Genomic DNA, 15275 nt, shown 5'->3' on the forward strand with positions numbered 1-15275 from the left:
CCCAGGAGTTCGCGGCGGGCAGGGACCGCGGGGAGGGGAGTGGCGGCGGCGGCGGCGGCGGGCGGCTCCCGCTTCAGCCTCGGCAGTGGCGTCGGCGACGACGGCGGAGTCGAGGCAGCCGCGAGCGCTCGGCCGAGTGGCGGCGGGCGGCGACGGCGCAGGAGCCGGGGGTTGAGGACACGCGCGCTGGCCCTTCCGCGCCGCGGCCGCCGCCGCCGCCGCCACCCAGAGCCTAAGGCGCCGGGGCGCGGGCGAGCGGGTGGGCCGGGGCAGGGCGGGCATGGCGTGGACCCCGGGCCCGGCCCCGTTGTGTCCCGGAGGCGGCAAAGCACAACTTTCCTCGGCTTCATCTCCCGCGGCCGGGCTGCTGCTGCTGCTGCCGGCCCGACGCCGCCGCCGCTGCTGCTGCTGCTCATTCCCCTGCTGCTCTTCTCCCGGCTCTGTGGTAGGTGAAGCGGGTGGGCGCGGGGCAGGGGGAGACCGACGCGGCGGGGCGGGCGCGGGCCGCTCGTCCGGGCGGCGAGGGGAGGCGAGGCCAGGCGAGGCGAGGCCAGGCGGTTGTGCCGGGCGGTTGGCTGCGCGAGCGGCCGCCGCGGACTTTGCCTGGAAACTTTTCGCCGCGCCCCGGGCGAGGCCCGGGAAAGGCAGGGAGAGCGAACGAGGCGCCGGCCGCTGGCTTCCCGCCCCCCTCGAGGCCCGCGCGGGTCGTGGCGCTGGGCGCCCCCACCCTCCCCCCGCCACCCGGGGCCGGCGGTGGAGCTCGGGGCGCGCAGACCCGCGCTCCCCGGGAACCGTTACTTCCGAGCTGGTGCGCCCGCCGCCGCCGAAGCGGAGAGCGCGGACTTCTTCTGGGCTGAGGTTAGGATGCCGGGATGCACGTTGCCGCCGCCTCCTTGCTCCCTGATGAAACTTGAGCTGCGAGTCCGGAAACCCTTCGGACACTAGCCCCGGAGCACTGAAGCCTTTGGGTCCACGCCTCCCGGCCTCCCGGCGAAGGCACCATCTTAAAACCCACCCTGCGGCAGCATCCCCCTCCAGCCACATTTGTACCCTGGCAACCTTTGAATCTTTGGGTTGAGCCCAAGACACACGCTGCCTTCCAGTTGTTGGACGTCCTTCACGCTACCCCTGCTTATTTTAGAAAACCTTGTTCTCGGAGACCCAAGATTTACCCTTTAAATACGTATTGCATCTGCTGTCCTCCGGCTGTGGAAACAAGTAGCCCGGGTTTTTCCCGTGTGTCTTTTTTTTTTTTTTTTTTTTTCTACTCCAGGTTTAGGAGCTAATCTCTTTGTAAGTTCTGATCCTGGGATCTGAGACTAGTTTAGAGACCTACTTTTTAAGGATGGTGAAAAAAAATTGATAAATTCACTTTTCATGCAAGAGAAGTGGACGTGATAATCAGTGGATGGCACTGATTGGTGAAAGAAAGCCACCAGTTTTAGGAGATTAAATGTCTGGGTTTATCAGAATACTGCAAGATGTTGTTCATTGAAGGATTGCTGATGGGAAAGGTGGAGGAATAAAACTTAGATTGCTCTCAGTGCATCATTAAATCTTACAGCTGATGTTCTACCAGTATTTATTAAAAAGGAGAGATACGTACCAATTTCTTTGGATACATACACATTTCTGTACTGTGATGCAGAAGAAAGAAAATCCTGTTACTGGTAGGTGAGTCAGGGTGGTTGGTTCTGAGGGAGACAAGATTATGTTGAGATTGAGTGCCACTTACAGACTGAGAATTTCAGTACATTTCCAGTGCTGTAAGGCAAGTTTTCTGATCTACATGGAATGCAGTGTGATACATGGTATGCTATCTAATCCACAGTTTGCCTAGCCCTACTCTCCAGATGTTTGGTTCTAAGACACAGTTCTTAGCCCTGTTACCTCCTTTTACGTTAATATGAGAGTCTAGATTGAATTTGTATGTTGTGTTATGAGCCATTAAGGGGGGCTGTAGATGGTGCTTAACGATTTCACTTCCAAGACACCTGGAAGTGGGAGGCGATAGAAGCATTTTACTGTCAGGACTTCCTTGTGGGAAGTGCTGAAGGAGTATTTGTAGGTCTAGAGGTCTTTTTATCTAGACAAAACCCAATGGGATTCTGAAACTGTAAAAGTTGATAGCGAAAATAGAGTTCATGTTGGTAATTTCATGGTGGCAGTGGGTTGTTGATTAGTTTGGGAACAAACATTAGTTTTTACCTGGAAGAAGGAAATAGGTTTTAAGGAGATCTTGTATAGTGTTCGACTGGAGAAGGATGATCAATTGTTAGAGCCCAGTAAACTAGGCAGTGTAGGAAAGTGTCCTGTAATACAGAGGAGGTGTAAAGTGGGGTTTTTAGTGTCAGCTCTGCTTGCTGCTGTAGGCATAGACAGTAGCTACGTTAATATGTGCTCTCGATTTAAAGGGCTGACTTTTGGGGCTTGTGTTAGAATACTCTAATTTGTGAGCCCCTATGACATTAAAAAAAAATCAGCCTCTATTTTAGAATACAGTCTCTGAATAGGGCACAGTTGTCTTGACTTAGGGATGCTAATGAGTATAGAAACAGGATTTTCTTCATGTAAGCGTCCCCCCTCCCACAACCTGTTGATCTGTGAATGATAGTAATATTGACATTCCATAGTGCTTACAAGGTTTGGCTCATTCTTACTCTTTGGTTGAGTTGACTCAGTTTTAGAGTTGGAAGATTTTTAGATTTTCAAAAGATGACCCTACCTGATTGTTAATCAGAATGCTGTGTGCTTGTTTTATCGTTTGCAGTTTTGTTTTTTCTTTCTATAAATTTGTTTTGATAAGTTGTTTACATTTAGCACTGCATTAACTAGTCTGGTTAGCATCATCATGTTAATTTGACTGTTGAAAATATCCCTCATCACTGGTAGACCTTATATTTATATATATACTGAAGTTGCTATGTGTTTAGGCACTGTATACTATCTTATTTGAATTTGAAGAATTAAACTCTCTCTCTCCAGGGGTGGAGAGCCAGGGTCTCCTGTGTAGTTGAGATTGGCCTCAATTCCTGAGCCTCCTCTTTTACCCTCCTAAATTCTGAGATTATAAGTATGCAAACCCATTTCTGATTTGAGAGCTGAATGTTTAAAATGAGAGTTTCAGAGGTGGAGAAACTGCCAGTTTTTTAAAGTCTAAGACATTTCTAGTTACAACGTCTAAGGGACCAAGTTTATATGATACTTGATTCAACAAGCCTAATTTCTGTAATTCTGAAATTCCATATTCTTTTGTGATGATAATTACCATTTGATCAATTATGTACCTCCCTTTTTCTTCCTACATTTTCCCTGAGAGGTTGAGAATATTGGGTTAGTAGGAAGGTGACATTGAAGAATTAGAAAATGGAAATTTTGACCCTTCTAGGGCCCTGTTTGTCTTTGGGATTCGGCCACAGTGCCTCTGCCTTGGGACCAAGACTTTATCTTATGATAAATGTTTAGACGATGGTTGAAAACAAGCTATCATATAATGCAAATCTTTAAAAACACTTGGAATAGTTTTAGGTGCTTTATAAACACTTGGGAACACACACTCGGCAATATGCTTACAGGGTTCTGACAGACAGAAAGGAAGTAGATGATTACAGGACAGTTTAGTGTTTCTGTAGAATGGATATGCTATCCCATGAATTTTTTGGGGTAGGAGAACATAATTCATTAGTTAAACAGACATAAATGAGGAAAAAATTCACTCTGTGTAAGTGTGAATGGGTGTATGTTTAGGGGGGTGTGCATATTTGTCTAAGGATAGAATCCAGGGAATAAACAAGTACGTTTCCCACTGAACTTTAAAAATCCTTACTTTAAAAATAACTTAAAAATCAATTGAGTCAGATCTTCTTGAGATTAGACAGTTTAATGATATAAGATGTCTGTTTCTCTCTTTTTCTCACTCTCTCACTGCAATTTATGGTTTAATCACTAAAAAGTCAGTCTGGTTCGGAATGAAGACTGCCACTTAGTCAAAGTGAATCACTGGCAGGGTACTTATATCATCTTATTAATAGGATTCTTAGGCTATTAAATGAAAGAATAAACTAAAATGCTTAGAGTACATGGGTGTGGTAACTTCTGCGTGCAAACTTTTATTACAGTGTACATTATAAACTGTCGATCCTGGCGTAGGTGACTCTTAATCCTAAATAGTTGAGTTTTCTAGTTAATTGACACTTGCATGTTCATGACTGTGTAACATAATCAGTACTTCAGAAATATTTATTAGATGTACTTTCTATAAACAGTTAGCTATTTCAGCACATAGCCAAATTAAATGTGTATTAGTGTGGAAACTACTTGAATCCTCCATCAGTGATGTTGAGTATGTTTTTAAGATTTGGGAGTTTTTCATAGAGTCACTTAGAAGATTAGTGATTATATTGAACACGTGGGACTGGAAAAGGAAAGGGACAGAATTTGGACTCTACTTTTTCTCCATACCATCACGTTAGGGTCTTAATGAGATTGTAAACATGAATTATTGGAACATCGACCAAATTTAGAAGCAAATGATAGAAAAACTTGCTTCTATCTATAGCATCTGAAAGAGGCATAGCTATAGGGTTGTATGCTTGTGCTTTTATAATGTATATTTATTGGCATGCTTTGTTTATGTATGCGAATCTCCATTTTGAAATGCTTGGGATCAGGCATGTTTCAGATTTAAGATAAGAAAATTAGATTTTATCTTATGTGTATGAATGATTTGCCTGCTTGTCTTCATGAATACCACATGTGTGCCTGGTGCTCATGGAGGTCAGAAGAGGGCGTCAGATGCCCTGGCACTGGAGATAAAGATAGTTGTGAATTTTCCTGTGGGCGCTGGGGACTGATATTAACTACTTGAGAGTTGAGTATTGGGTTATACATACAGGTAACATGGATAAAATCATCATGATAGGACTGAGGTTCTAAAAGTGGAATGTGCTCAAGTTTCATATATGCCTTATACACTTGGCTTTAAGGTAATTTTATATAATATTTTCAGTAATTTTGTACATAGTATGGGATTTTATACTTGAGGCATCATGTGCAAAGAATTTTCTTTTTCTTTTTCTTTTTTTTTTAGCATTTTGAATTACAGCATTTTGGTTAATGGATAGGCTCAATCCATTCACATATTTACACACACACACACACACACACTTTGGTTAATGGATAGGCTCAACCCATTCACATATTTACACACGCACACACACACACATACACACACACACACACACACACACACACACACCACTAGTAGCTTACTCTGGTATGCATCTTGGATCTGTATAGTTAAAGAGATAAAACTTTCCAATTATCATTAGTCATTAAAAACTAATTGAAGAGAAGCTAGCTATGCTAGTCTTATTAAAAAAAAACAACAATATTTTGACATTCTGTAATTTATTAAAAGTAGTAAGTGTATTTCTGTAGATTGTTGTGTTAACTATTAATGTCTTCGTAAAAATTGACAGTAAGGGCTATATAATTTTCAAAAGGAAAGACGTTTAATTAATTACTGTTAGTATGTAAATTGGGATAAAATTAAATAACATTAAGACAATAATAGAATTTTAAACATTCTTTGTAGCAAGCATTCAGAAAGCATTTAACTATCCAAACACCACTCATTTGTCATACTTTCAGTTTTTTAAATATATCTTTGCTTAAAATCGCCTTGTAATTCTTAAATGCATAAACTTTCTTGAATTTCATTAAATTTGTGATTTTAATTTTTTAAAATTTCTTATTTTCTTTGTAATTTTGTCTCATGGTGTATCTGTGGCTAGCTTAGAACTCACTGTGTAGACCAAGTTGGCCTTGAACTCAAGAGAGCTCCAATGTACCTTTGCCTCACAGGTGCTGGGATTGAAGGCATGTGTCACCACACCCGGCTTATGTATTTTTTCGTGTTTATGTGTAGTATGCATGTGTGTGTATGCAGGAATATATGCAGATGGGTGTGTAAATGGAGTCCAGAGATAGAGATTGGCAACCTTCGTCTGTTCTCTACTTACTCATTGAGGTCTCTCACTTGAACCCAGAACTGGGAGATAGGGCTGCTATGGCTAGCGGAGATCCCCTTGCCTTTTCCTCCCAAGGCTAGAATTGGAACCTTCCATTATTTATGTGGGTGTGGGGATCTGAACTCAGTACTCTTTTTTACTTGCATATAAGCTCTTTTACTACTGAGCCTTCTCCCAAGCCCTCTACGACTTTTCCTTTTTAGTAGATTCTGACAGTGTAGTTATTAATTTAGGTTTGTTGGGAAACTATTAAGGGTGGATTTGAAGTTTTTTTCCTAAATGGCTCTCTTATAGGCTGTCAACTTAAAATTTTAGTGAGTGCTGCTTTACATTTGTCTTGATTCATCTATGTTGCACTTTCTGTGGTTCCCTTAGAAAGGATAATCATTTATGCTTATATTGTGAATACTTATATATATCGTGTAAACACTTCATGTGTTTGTCAAAGAGGTTGTTTTTCTTGTAGACTTAGTGATTGATTACAGTCATTCTACTGACTGGGTAAGTAGGGAAGAGCTGTTGTATTGTGTAGATCCTAAAATGGAATAAGAGACATGTATAAAACATACCAGCTTATAATTGAATAGCTAAGAAATGGAAGTATAGCTTTCAATACTGTGTGATTCTGTAGGCTTAAAATATTTTATGCATGTGATTTTATAGACTAAAAGGATGACAATTGTTTTTATAATGTTACTTGGTTTCCTTTAATAATGCTAAGAAAACATTTTAAATAGGTTGGCTCTTTAGGTTCTTCCCAGAAGAAATCAAATGAAGGAGAGAAGGCCAGTATGAATTACTGTCCTCAGATGGCCAGGGTCAGCGAGAGTAGAGTGTATGGGTGGTTTCAAATCGGTCACCAGGGGTCCTTTCTAAATCCTGCTGCACTAGGCTCCACTGTGGACATGAGGTCAGCAGTTTGCAGGAGGGTTGGCGAGCCTGGGCTTCTGAGGTATTTCCAGAGATGTCTTCAGATTCTTCTCCCAGATGACTTCTACTTGTTACAGCCATTTCGTTGACAACTTGACCAGATGTGAATACTTTCTGAAATGAATGCACTGTACCATCTTGTTCACTATTTTGTACTCTTGTGTGCTTGGCATGCAGACACTCAAGTTTACTTCAAAAGTTTAGCAACAAGATCAAGTTTAAAGTGAGTATGTGTACAATAGAATGTAATAGGACCCACATAATTTTGTTTTCCTAATATTACATTAAAAGGTTTAAAAAGTAAACATGCCATGAGATAACCAAATACCGTTTCAGCATATAATTGATAGTAAAATTGTAGTTATTTTGCTTTATGTTACAGCTTTTGAAGTCTTGTTGGCATTTTATGCTTACAGATTGTTTCAATTTGGATACCACACTTAATGCACTAAATAGTTAGATGCAATGTGGCTGGTGGCTACCACTTCAGACATTGAAGCACTAAACTATAAATTGTCTCTGAGGTAGGTTATGTGCTTTGGGTTTAGAATCACATTGTTCTACCAACTTACAGCCTAAAGTGCTTGCTGTAAGAATGGCTTTCCTCATTAGGGCCCCCCTCACCACTGCTTACATACAGTGAGAATATAAATCCATTTTCCAAGGGTTTTATGTTGAGAATCGTGTTGATAGGAGTTTTTGATGGAACATTCATCTTTGGAAGAAAATACCATGATGAATGTATTTGGGAATGGGAAAAGGTATATACTATATAATTAATACCTGTCACACAAAAAGTCACAGTGTGCATTAAATTATTAGTGGTCTAAGATATTGTTTCATGAAGTATTCTACTTTAACTCTTTTTCTTGTGAAATGCTTATTATGTTGTAAAAGCTAAGCTATACAGGGCATATTATTGGAGATAAGAAACTCTTGAGATGTATGTTAAATTTGAGGTACAAACTTTGTTAGCTGGAATACTTTCCCATTGTGATTTGTTTTGTTTTGTTTAGTGTTTGATTTCTCATTGGTATTCCTTTTTGAATTTGAAGAGGTTCAGAATTGACCTTTTGGAGCCGGGCGGTGGTGGCGCACGCCTTTAATCCCAGCACTCGGGAGGCAGAGCCAGGCGGATCGCTGTGAGTTCGAGGCCAGCCTGGTCTACCAAGTGAGCTCCAGGAAAGGCGCAAAACTACGCAGAGAAACCCTGTCTCGAAAAACAAAAAAAAAAAAAAAAAAAAAAAAAAGAATTGACCTTTTGGAGAAATGTAAATTTTCTTCAGTGATATTGTAAACAGCTGTGTATTATTTAGCTAGTGTGGCTGTAGCTTAAACAGCTTCTAGTGGGGACATACCTTATGATGTGCAACAGAAGTGGGTAAACTTACAATTGATAACATGTTATCTTGTAATAGAAATATACCAGAGCCGCTGTTGAGAAGATATGGTAGTACCAAGTGAAAAATATAAAAAATAGGTTCATAGAGCTATCTCTTCAACTCAGTAACGGAGAAAATTACAATTAAGAGTGAGCTACACTCTTCAGAGAAAATGTATTAATGAATGCAGTATTGGAAAACCATGACAAGATCAACTTTATACATGAATTATTTCTGTGAATTGGGCATGATAGAAATGATTGCCTTTCAAAAATATTTTGGACCTTTGTTTTTGAAGACAGAATAAAATTTCTTAGGTATAGTTGTACTGAGTTTGGTTAAAATTCATTTCATAATGGTCATTGTGGATTCAGTTTGATTTAAATTAGAGATAATTGTTTATTGCCCTAAGTTTAACTGGCTTAGAAATCTGTTAGGCCCTTTATTTAGAAAAATTGGTTTTTAAATACCTTTTACTTAATTGCTTTTGAAGAGATTATGACTCGGGGTGGGGTGGGGATAATGTACACGGAACACTTGAACCTTGGTTTAAGTATGCTACAACATCAGCAGCATTTTTTTCACTGACTTGTAAAACTGCTTATATTAATAGCTGGCATAGCTACTCTGAATTTTTGCAATTCTTGTCAACCTTGAAAGAGATAAACAAATAACCAGCACAAGACTCGAGAAACATGCCAGTTATGCATTTGTATTCAGTACCAATTTCCATATTAGCTTCCTTCTTATAAACAATACTCAAATGGAATGAAGTTTGACATAGAAATGGCAGCAGACTGGCAGTTCTCTTACAAGTTCTCATCTGTTTGTTGTATGTTAGTATAATGTCAAAGGTTTCACTTTTTGTTTAAGCTGCTATGGACCCTATAGTTGACTGGTTTTGAAATTTAAAAGGTATATCAAGTCTAGGATTGGTAATAGTAATGAACACATCTTTCTTAGAAAAATAAGGCTCTCTGGTTAAACTATGTTACTTTTTTTTCTATATTCAAGAAAATAGTTCACAAGTAAAAATATATTATTTTCATAGTTTTAGTGAGAAAACTGGAATTAATTAGTAATTATTGTACTTATTTTGAGGCCATGCATTATTTATCAAATTTATTTGTGTATGTATATACACACATACATGGATCTGGATTATATGAAAACATTAACATATATAAATAATCTGCTAATTTTACATTCTAAAAGTCTGTTGTCCTCCAGAGCTTTAATTTTGATGATGTATTTTAAGATGCAGGTTTTCTTTGAGGACACTTCTGTTGCTTTGCTGCCCTCTACCGTCATCTGGAGCAGTGGCTGTGTTTGTATTCATGGCTGTTTCCCTGGGACATAGTTAGAGAGAGTCCTTGTTGATTTGTGAACTTTAAGCTTCAAGAGTGGGTTGAATAATGCTTACTGTTTAAATACAATACGGCTTAGGTAATTATAACACTTGGTCTTGTTATGCAAAAATTAAAGGGCTTAGAAATAGAAGCTGGAGGTAAATGCTGGTTACTATTAATCAAATCCTGAGAGACTATAGAAATCATGCGTGTGCTATGGTAGAGTCATGATAGCTACTCCTAGGCTTATAAACTTAGTGGTAAGACTAATACAAAATTCGTGTGTGTGTGTGTGTGTGTGTGTGTGTGTGTGTGTGTGTGTGTGTGTGTGTACACAAATATGTGACATCTGTAGAAACATACCCTGTATAGCTGAAAATATGATCAATAAGGCCTGAAAGAGACATAAGTAGAGTTCAGCTGGGTAAAACTGCTATTTCAAATAGAGAAAGGACTTTTTCTCCCTTTTATTGAACATTGAGCATCCCTTTGTAATACTGGCCCTTAAATCACGTGCAGTTTGTTGCTTTACTTTTTACAGTGTGAGGGATCAAACTTCAGGCCTTGAACATGCTAGGCAAACACTCTGCCACTGAGCTGTATACCCTTCACCTAAGAAATAGGAAGTATCAGATCTTGGAAGGAAGAGGGGGGAGGAGGAAGGTGGGAGAGAGGAGAAAGGGGGAGGGTGGGAGCTAGTTACTTTATACCTGTTTCAAAATCTGTAAAATTGTCTAAATTATACTTCATTTACAAAATTGCTGTGAAAATCAAGTTACACTCTAAATCTACACAACAAAACCAGTGTAAAGTGTTGTGTGGCAGGACCAGGTGGTGCAGGTCTGCAATATCAGCCACCCAGGAGGCTGAGACAAGAGGATTTTAATTGCAAGTTCAAGACCACCAGCCTAACAGCCTAGTGAGACCTTGTCTCTAAGAAAAAAGTGAAAACAGATTTGAGCATATAGCTCAGTGGTTGAACAGATGTCTAGTTTGCATGAGACTTTTACTTGTCTCCAGCACCATAAAAATAAATGAAGGTTAAGTTTGTGAGATTAGAGAAATATATATATATTTACTGTTGATAGAGGCAGACTTGGAGAGGATCTAACATTTGTAGCTGAATTGTGAAGGAAACATTTACATTTCCCTTTATGAGGGAATCTAGAGAAATAGAAGATAGTAAGTTGAGAAACTCACTGGCATGAGGATTCCAGAAGGAATCAGTGTTGCTGTGCCTTTCAGACAGGCAAGTGATTATTTTTCTTGGCTGAGATTAGCATGGTGTAGGCAGTTAGGAACTATGGAAGTTTGAATTAGAAATGTCTCCCATGGGCTCATGTATTTGAAAATTTGATCTCCGGGTAGTTGTTGTTTAGGGAAGTTATGGCAACTCTAGGAGTTGGGATCTTGCTGGAGGTAGTACACCACTTCCTGTTCCCTGTTCCTTCTTTCTGTTTATGGATGGAAATGTCATCAGTTGGCTTCCTGCTCCTGCTACTTATGCCATTCCTTCCCTGCCATTATGGATTCTTAAACCCTGGAGCCATAAACCCTAATAAACTAATTTCTTCCTTAAGCTGCTTTTAGTCAGTGCTTTTTCACAGCAACAGAGAAAAGTGACTAAGAAGGACATTGGTACCAGAGAAAGAGGAATGTTGTATGAAGAACTTGACAACATGGTTTTTTGAAGGAACTTGGAAAACTTTGGAAGTTTGGACTAGCAAAGCTATTGAATGCTGTAAACAAAGCTCAAAGAGCTGTTGTTATAGGAACCTGCTAGACAGTAGTGCTGGGAGTAACGTAGAGAGGGGAGACCTAGCTTGTGAGGTTTCAGGGGAGGAACAAAGACTCTTGTTAGTAATTGAGGTACAGGTCATTTATGTGATATTTTGACAAATAATCTGGTTGCATTATGCCTTTGTCCTGAGAACTTGCCTGGAGCTAAATTAAAAAGTAACAAACTAATTTCTTTGGCAGAGAAGCTTTGAGGATAGTTGATGTTTGATGTTGAGTCTGTGACATGGTTATTACTCTTGGGCAAATCTATAATGAAAAAAAGCAGATGGAAAAACAAAGGTTGGTTTGAAGAAGAACAGAACACTGGGAAGTTTAGGATTGCAGTAAAGTCATGTGCTGAAAAGGCAGTGCAGTAATTGTTAGGAGATTAGGGCCTTAAAGATAAATCTTCTCTGCACTGGAGTCATAGCGAAGGTTTCCTGGGGGCATGACCCACCCAGCTAAGCCTCCAACTTGTAAAAAAGATTCAAGGGGTTTCTTGCTCCTAGAAAACCATTGCATATGGAAATTTTTGTTCATCTTTACAGAAACTGCTGTAAATGTTGTCCATGTGGGGCAGGGTCCATCCCAAGCTGGCATCAGAACTTGGCAGTGTCATCTAAATCCTGCTGTTTTTAGAAACAAGAACCATAAAAGGCTGAGAGGGTAGTTTCATAGAGCCCTTGAGTCCCAGCAATGTATAGCAGGGTTGATTTTTCCTGTGAAGATATGAAGGTGAAGCCTGGGTTGTGGTCGAAACCACATCTCCAAGGTGTTGGAGATGCCAGAGAAGTGAGACATAAGGCAAGGAGAGCTTCATATAGGAGTAAACCATTCCAAGAGAAAGATGCATGTAGCAGACAGCAAAGCTGGATGGGTGGAACCATCTAGGATCTTTGATGCTGAAGCCCCAAATACTGGACATAAAGTTAGAGAGATTTAGTGTTTGCCCTGTTAGGTCTTCAGACTTGTTTTGGTCCAGTTTTTCCTCACTATACTTCTATCCCTCCTTTTTGGAACAATAATGTGTATCCTGTGCCATTGTGTGTTGAAAGTACGTAATTTATTTTTGATTTAATGAAGTCATGGGAAAGAGATTGCCTTAAGTCTCAGAAGAGACTTTGAACATTGGATTATTGAACAGTATTGAGACTTAAAGACTTTGGGGACTCTTTTAGAATATTATTTCAAGGTGTGTTAGTTTTGTTTATGCTCTGGAATGTTTATTTAATGATGCAAAGATGTGTTTAATTAAATAAAATTCACCTGTGGTCAGGAGGCTGTATCAGCAATTATCTGACATTAAGTGGTAGGGAGGAGCCAGGTGAAAAAGGGTTTATAAGGAGGGCCAAAGAGAAGTATGACGGCTTTTTGGAGGATGCGAGCAAAGAGAGAAGGTGAGCTGCTTGATATTCAACCTCTCTTTAGAGCAGAATTCCACTTTATCCTTTGACTCTTGAGTTCTTTAGAGGGGCAGAGGTTAAGTTCCCTTATGGCCTAACCACTTCTGGTAGTGGCGGAGTTGAAGTTGCTGATTTGGACACCTGTAGCTTAAAAGGCAGAAACAATTTAAATAGGGACAAGAGGAGATCTTTGAAGTTGGACTAAATGTATTGTGTATTATGATATGACCATGAGCCTGTGGGGGGACAGGGACTGAAAGTGGTAGTTTTTGATGAGAAATATACCCCATCCCAACTCATGTATTTGAACAATTGATCCAAGTTATTGGTGCTATTTGGGGAGGCTTTGGAACCTTTAGGAGATAGATCCTTCCTTACTTCAGGGTTGTCTCCTCTCACTTCCTGTTTCTTCTCTCTGCTTCCTGTATATGGATGGAAATGTGATTAGCTAGTCCTGTTTCTGCTGCCATGTCATGCCTTCCTGGCATTCTGGACTCTCTGGAACTATAAGCCTGTTCTTAAGTTGTTTTGATTAGACCATTTTATCACAGCAGTGGAAAAATAAGGATTTTCAAAGAAAGTAGCTATAGACTCAACTGTGTGGTTGAGTGTACATTAGTAGACTCTATTAGTGCGATGTCAGTGCTATGAGAGGCCAAAGTGGACCTTGGGAAGCCAGGATTCCAAGATAAAGAACAATGTGTTAGCACTTGAACGAATCTGAGAAGTATAAGTATTTTGATATCATTGTAGCTCAGAAGAACTTGAATTTCCTCTGAATAACTAGGAAAGAGTAGTGATGGCATTGATCAATTAATTAATTATGGTGCCTATGGAGTATATTCTTTCCACGTACTTGGAAATGACCTGTAGCAGATAGGATGTGACATTGAAAAGGTTAAGATTAAGACATTGTATTTGGTGAGCTGTCTGGGAGATAGTAGGGCACAGGAGAAGAAGAAAGGGATCAAGAGGGAAAGCAGAAAGGAAAGCTAGAAAAGGAGAAACGAGAGTGGGTCAGACTTTAAAGGTCAGAGTTATTTTTATTGGATAAACTGTAAGAAAGAGGGAGGAAGAGAGAAAGGATAATTCGGAGGGGCTGCATCCTGTCATAACTAGGGCATCTCTCGACGATGGCCCTATGGATCAGTAAAGGGTGTGGAGGTAAGCCGTTTTGGAAGCAGTTTCAGGCAACAGTGTTGTTTTATTGCATTCGAGCAATCACTTGTATGCTGGAAGCCCATCAACTGTGATTGATTAGCACATCACCTCAGATTGGATAGTGAGCACTGCTATCACCAGGGTCTCTATGCAGAAGAAGCACATTGAAGGAGACATGGAGAGTACAGACGATTCAGCAGGCCAGCTCTGTTATACACACTACTTCAGAATTCAGTGTTGTGACTTCAGGAGCTTGATGTGCCATGCCTCTTATTTAGAAGTACAGGGTGCCAGGTAGGCTGGCTGCCAGGTAATGCCTGCATTTTCTCCTACAGCTGGAGAGAGGGTTCAGCTGGTGGAATGCTTGCTTAGCATACATGGACCTTGGGCAGTATCCCCATCATCACATAAGCCACATGTTGTGACTCACACCTGTAATCCTACCACTTGGAAGGGTGGAGGCAGGAGGATCAGAAGCTCAGAGTCATTCTTTGAGGCCAGTCTGGAATACAGGAGACCCTGACTTAATGGGGCAGAGAGGAAGAAAGGAGGAAAAAAAGAAGGGAAAAAAAGCTTTTAATAAGTAGGCAAGTAGATTTACTAGTTAGGAAGAAACCATTGAAGCATCAAAGACTATTTTATTAGATTATTTGTGTTTGTGCATGTGTATGGCCATGGAGTACAGAAAAGGGCATCAGATCCCCCTGAATATGGTGGATCAGGAGTTACAGGTGGTTGTAAGCTGCTCAGTGTGAGTGCTAGGAACCAAACTCAGGACCTTTCTAAGAGCAGTGAATGCTCTTAACCTTGGAGCCATCTTTCTAAGTCCCAGGCCAAGTGGTTGGGGAAAAATACCAAATACCAATGAATCATTTAGTGAGAGGCTAGTGAAGATATAGGCTAGGACCCACTCTTGGGAAAGATAAAATTGAGAGAAAAGAATGAATCAACTCATTAGAAACTGAATATATGTATGTCTCATTTATATGTTGACCTTTAATCCCCACTGTGACAGTGTTAGATGGTGAGTTCTTCAGATGATTGAGTTTGGACAGGTTGGAAGGGTAGCACAGCAAGAAAATAATAATCAACAAGACTCAAAGATCTGTTAGCAGGACTGAATGAAGCTGGCACACTAATCTCAGACTTTCATCCCTCCAGTGTTTAGTGTTAAGTATTTAAGGTTCAAGCCACCCAGTCTGGTATTGTCATAGCAGCTCAAGATAAGACATGAAGATT

At 40.5% G+C, this 15275-nt stretch overlaps 1 protein-coding gene across 1 annotated transcript in view; it reads left to right on the forward strand.

The window, feature by feature from the left end:
- Nucleotides 1-229: 229 nt before the first annotated feature.
- Nectin3 (nectin cell adhesion molecule 3) overlaps nt 230-15275 on the forward strand; it is a 115001-nt gene continuing 99955 nt past the window's right edge. The window contains 2 exon segments of the mRNA XM_028872041.2: nt 230-373; nt 376-445. Of these exon segments, the coding sequence (XP_028727874.1) occupies nt 281-373; nt 376-445 (163 nt within the window). The 5' untranslated portion in view covers nt 230-280.

Source organism: Peromyscus leucopus, chromosome 12, assembly GCF_004664715.2.
Source record: "Peromyscus leucopus breed LL Stock chromosome 12, UCI_PerLeu_2.1, whole genome shotgun sequence".
Lineage (NCBI taxonomy): Eukaryota > Metazoa > Chordata > Mammalia > Rodentia > Cricetidae > Peromyscus > Peromyscus leucopus.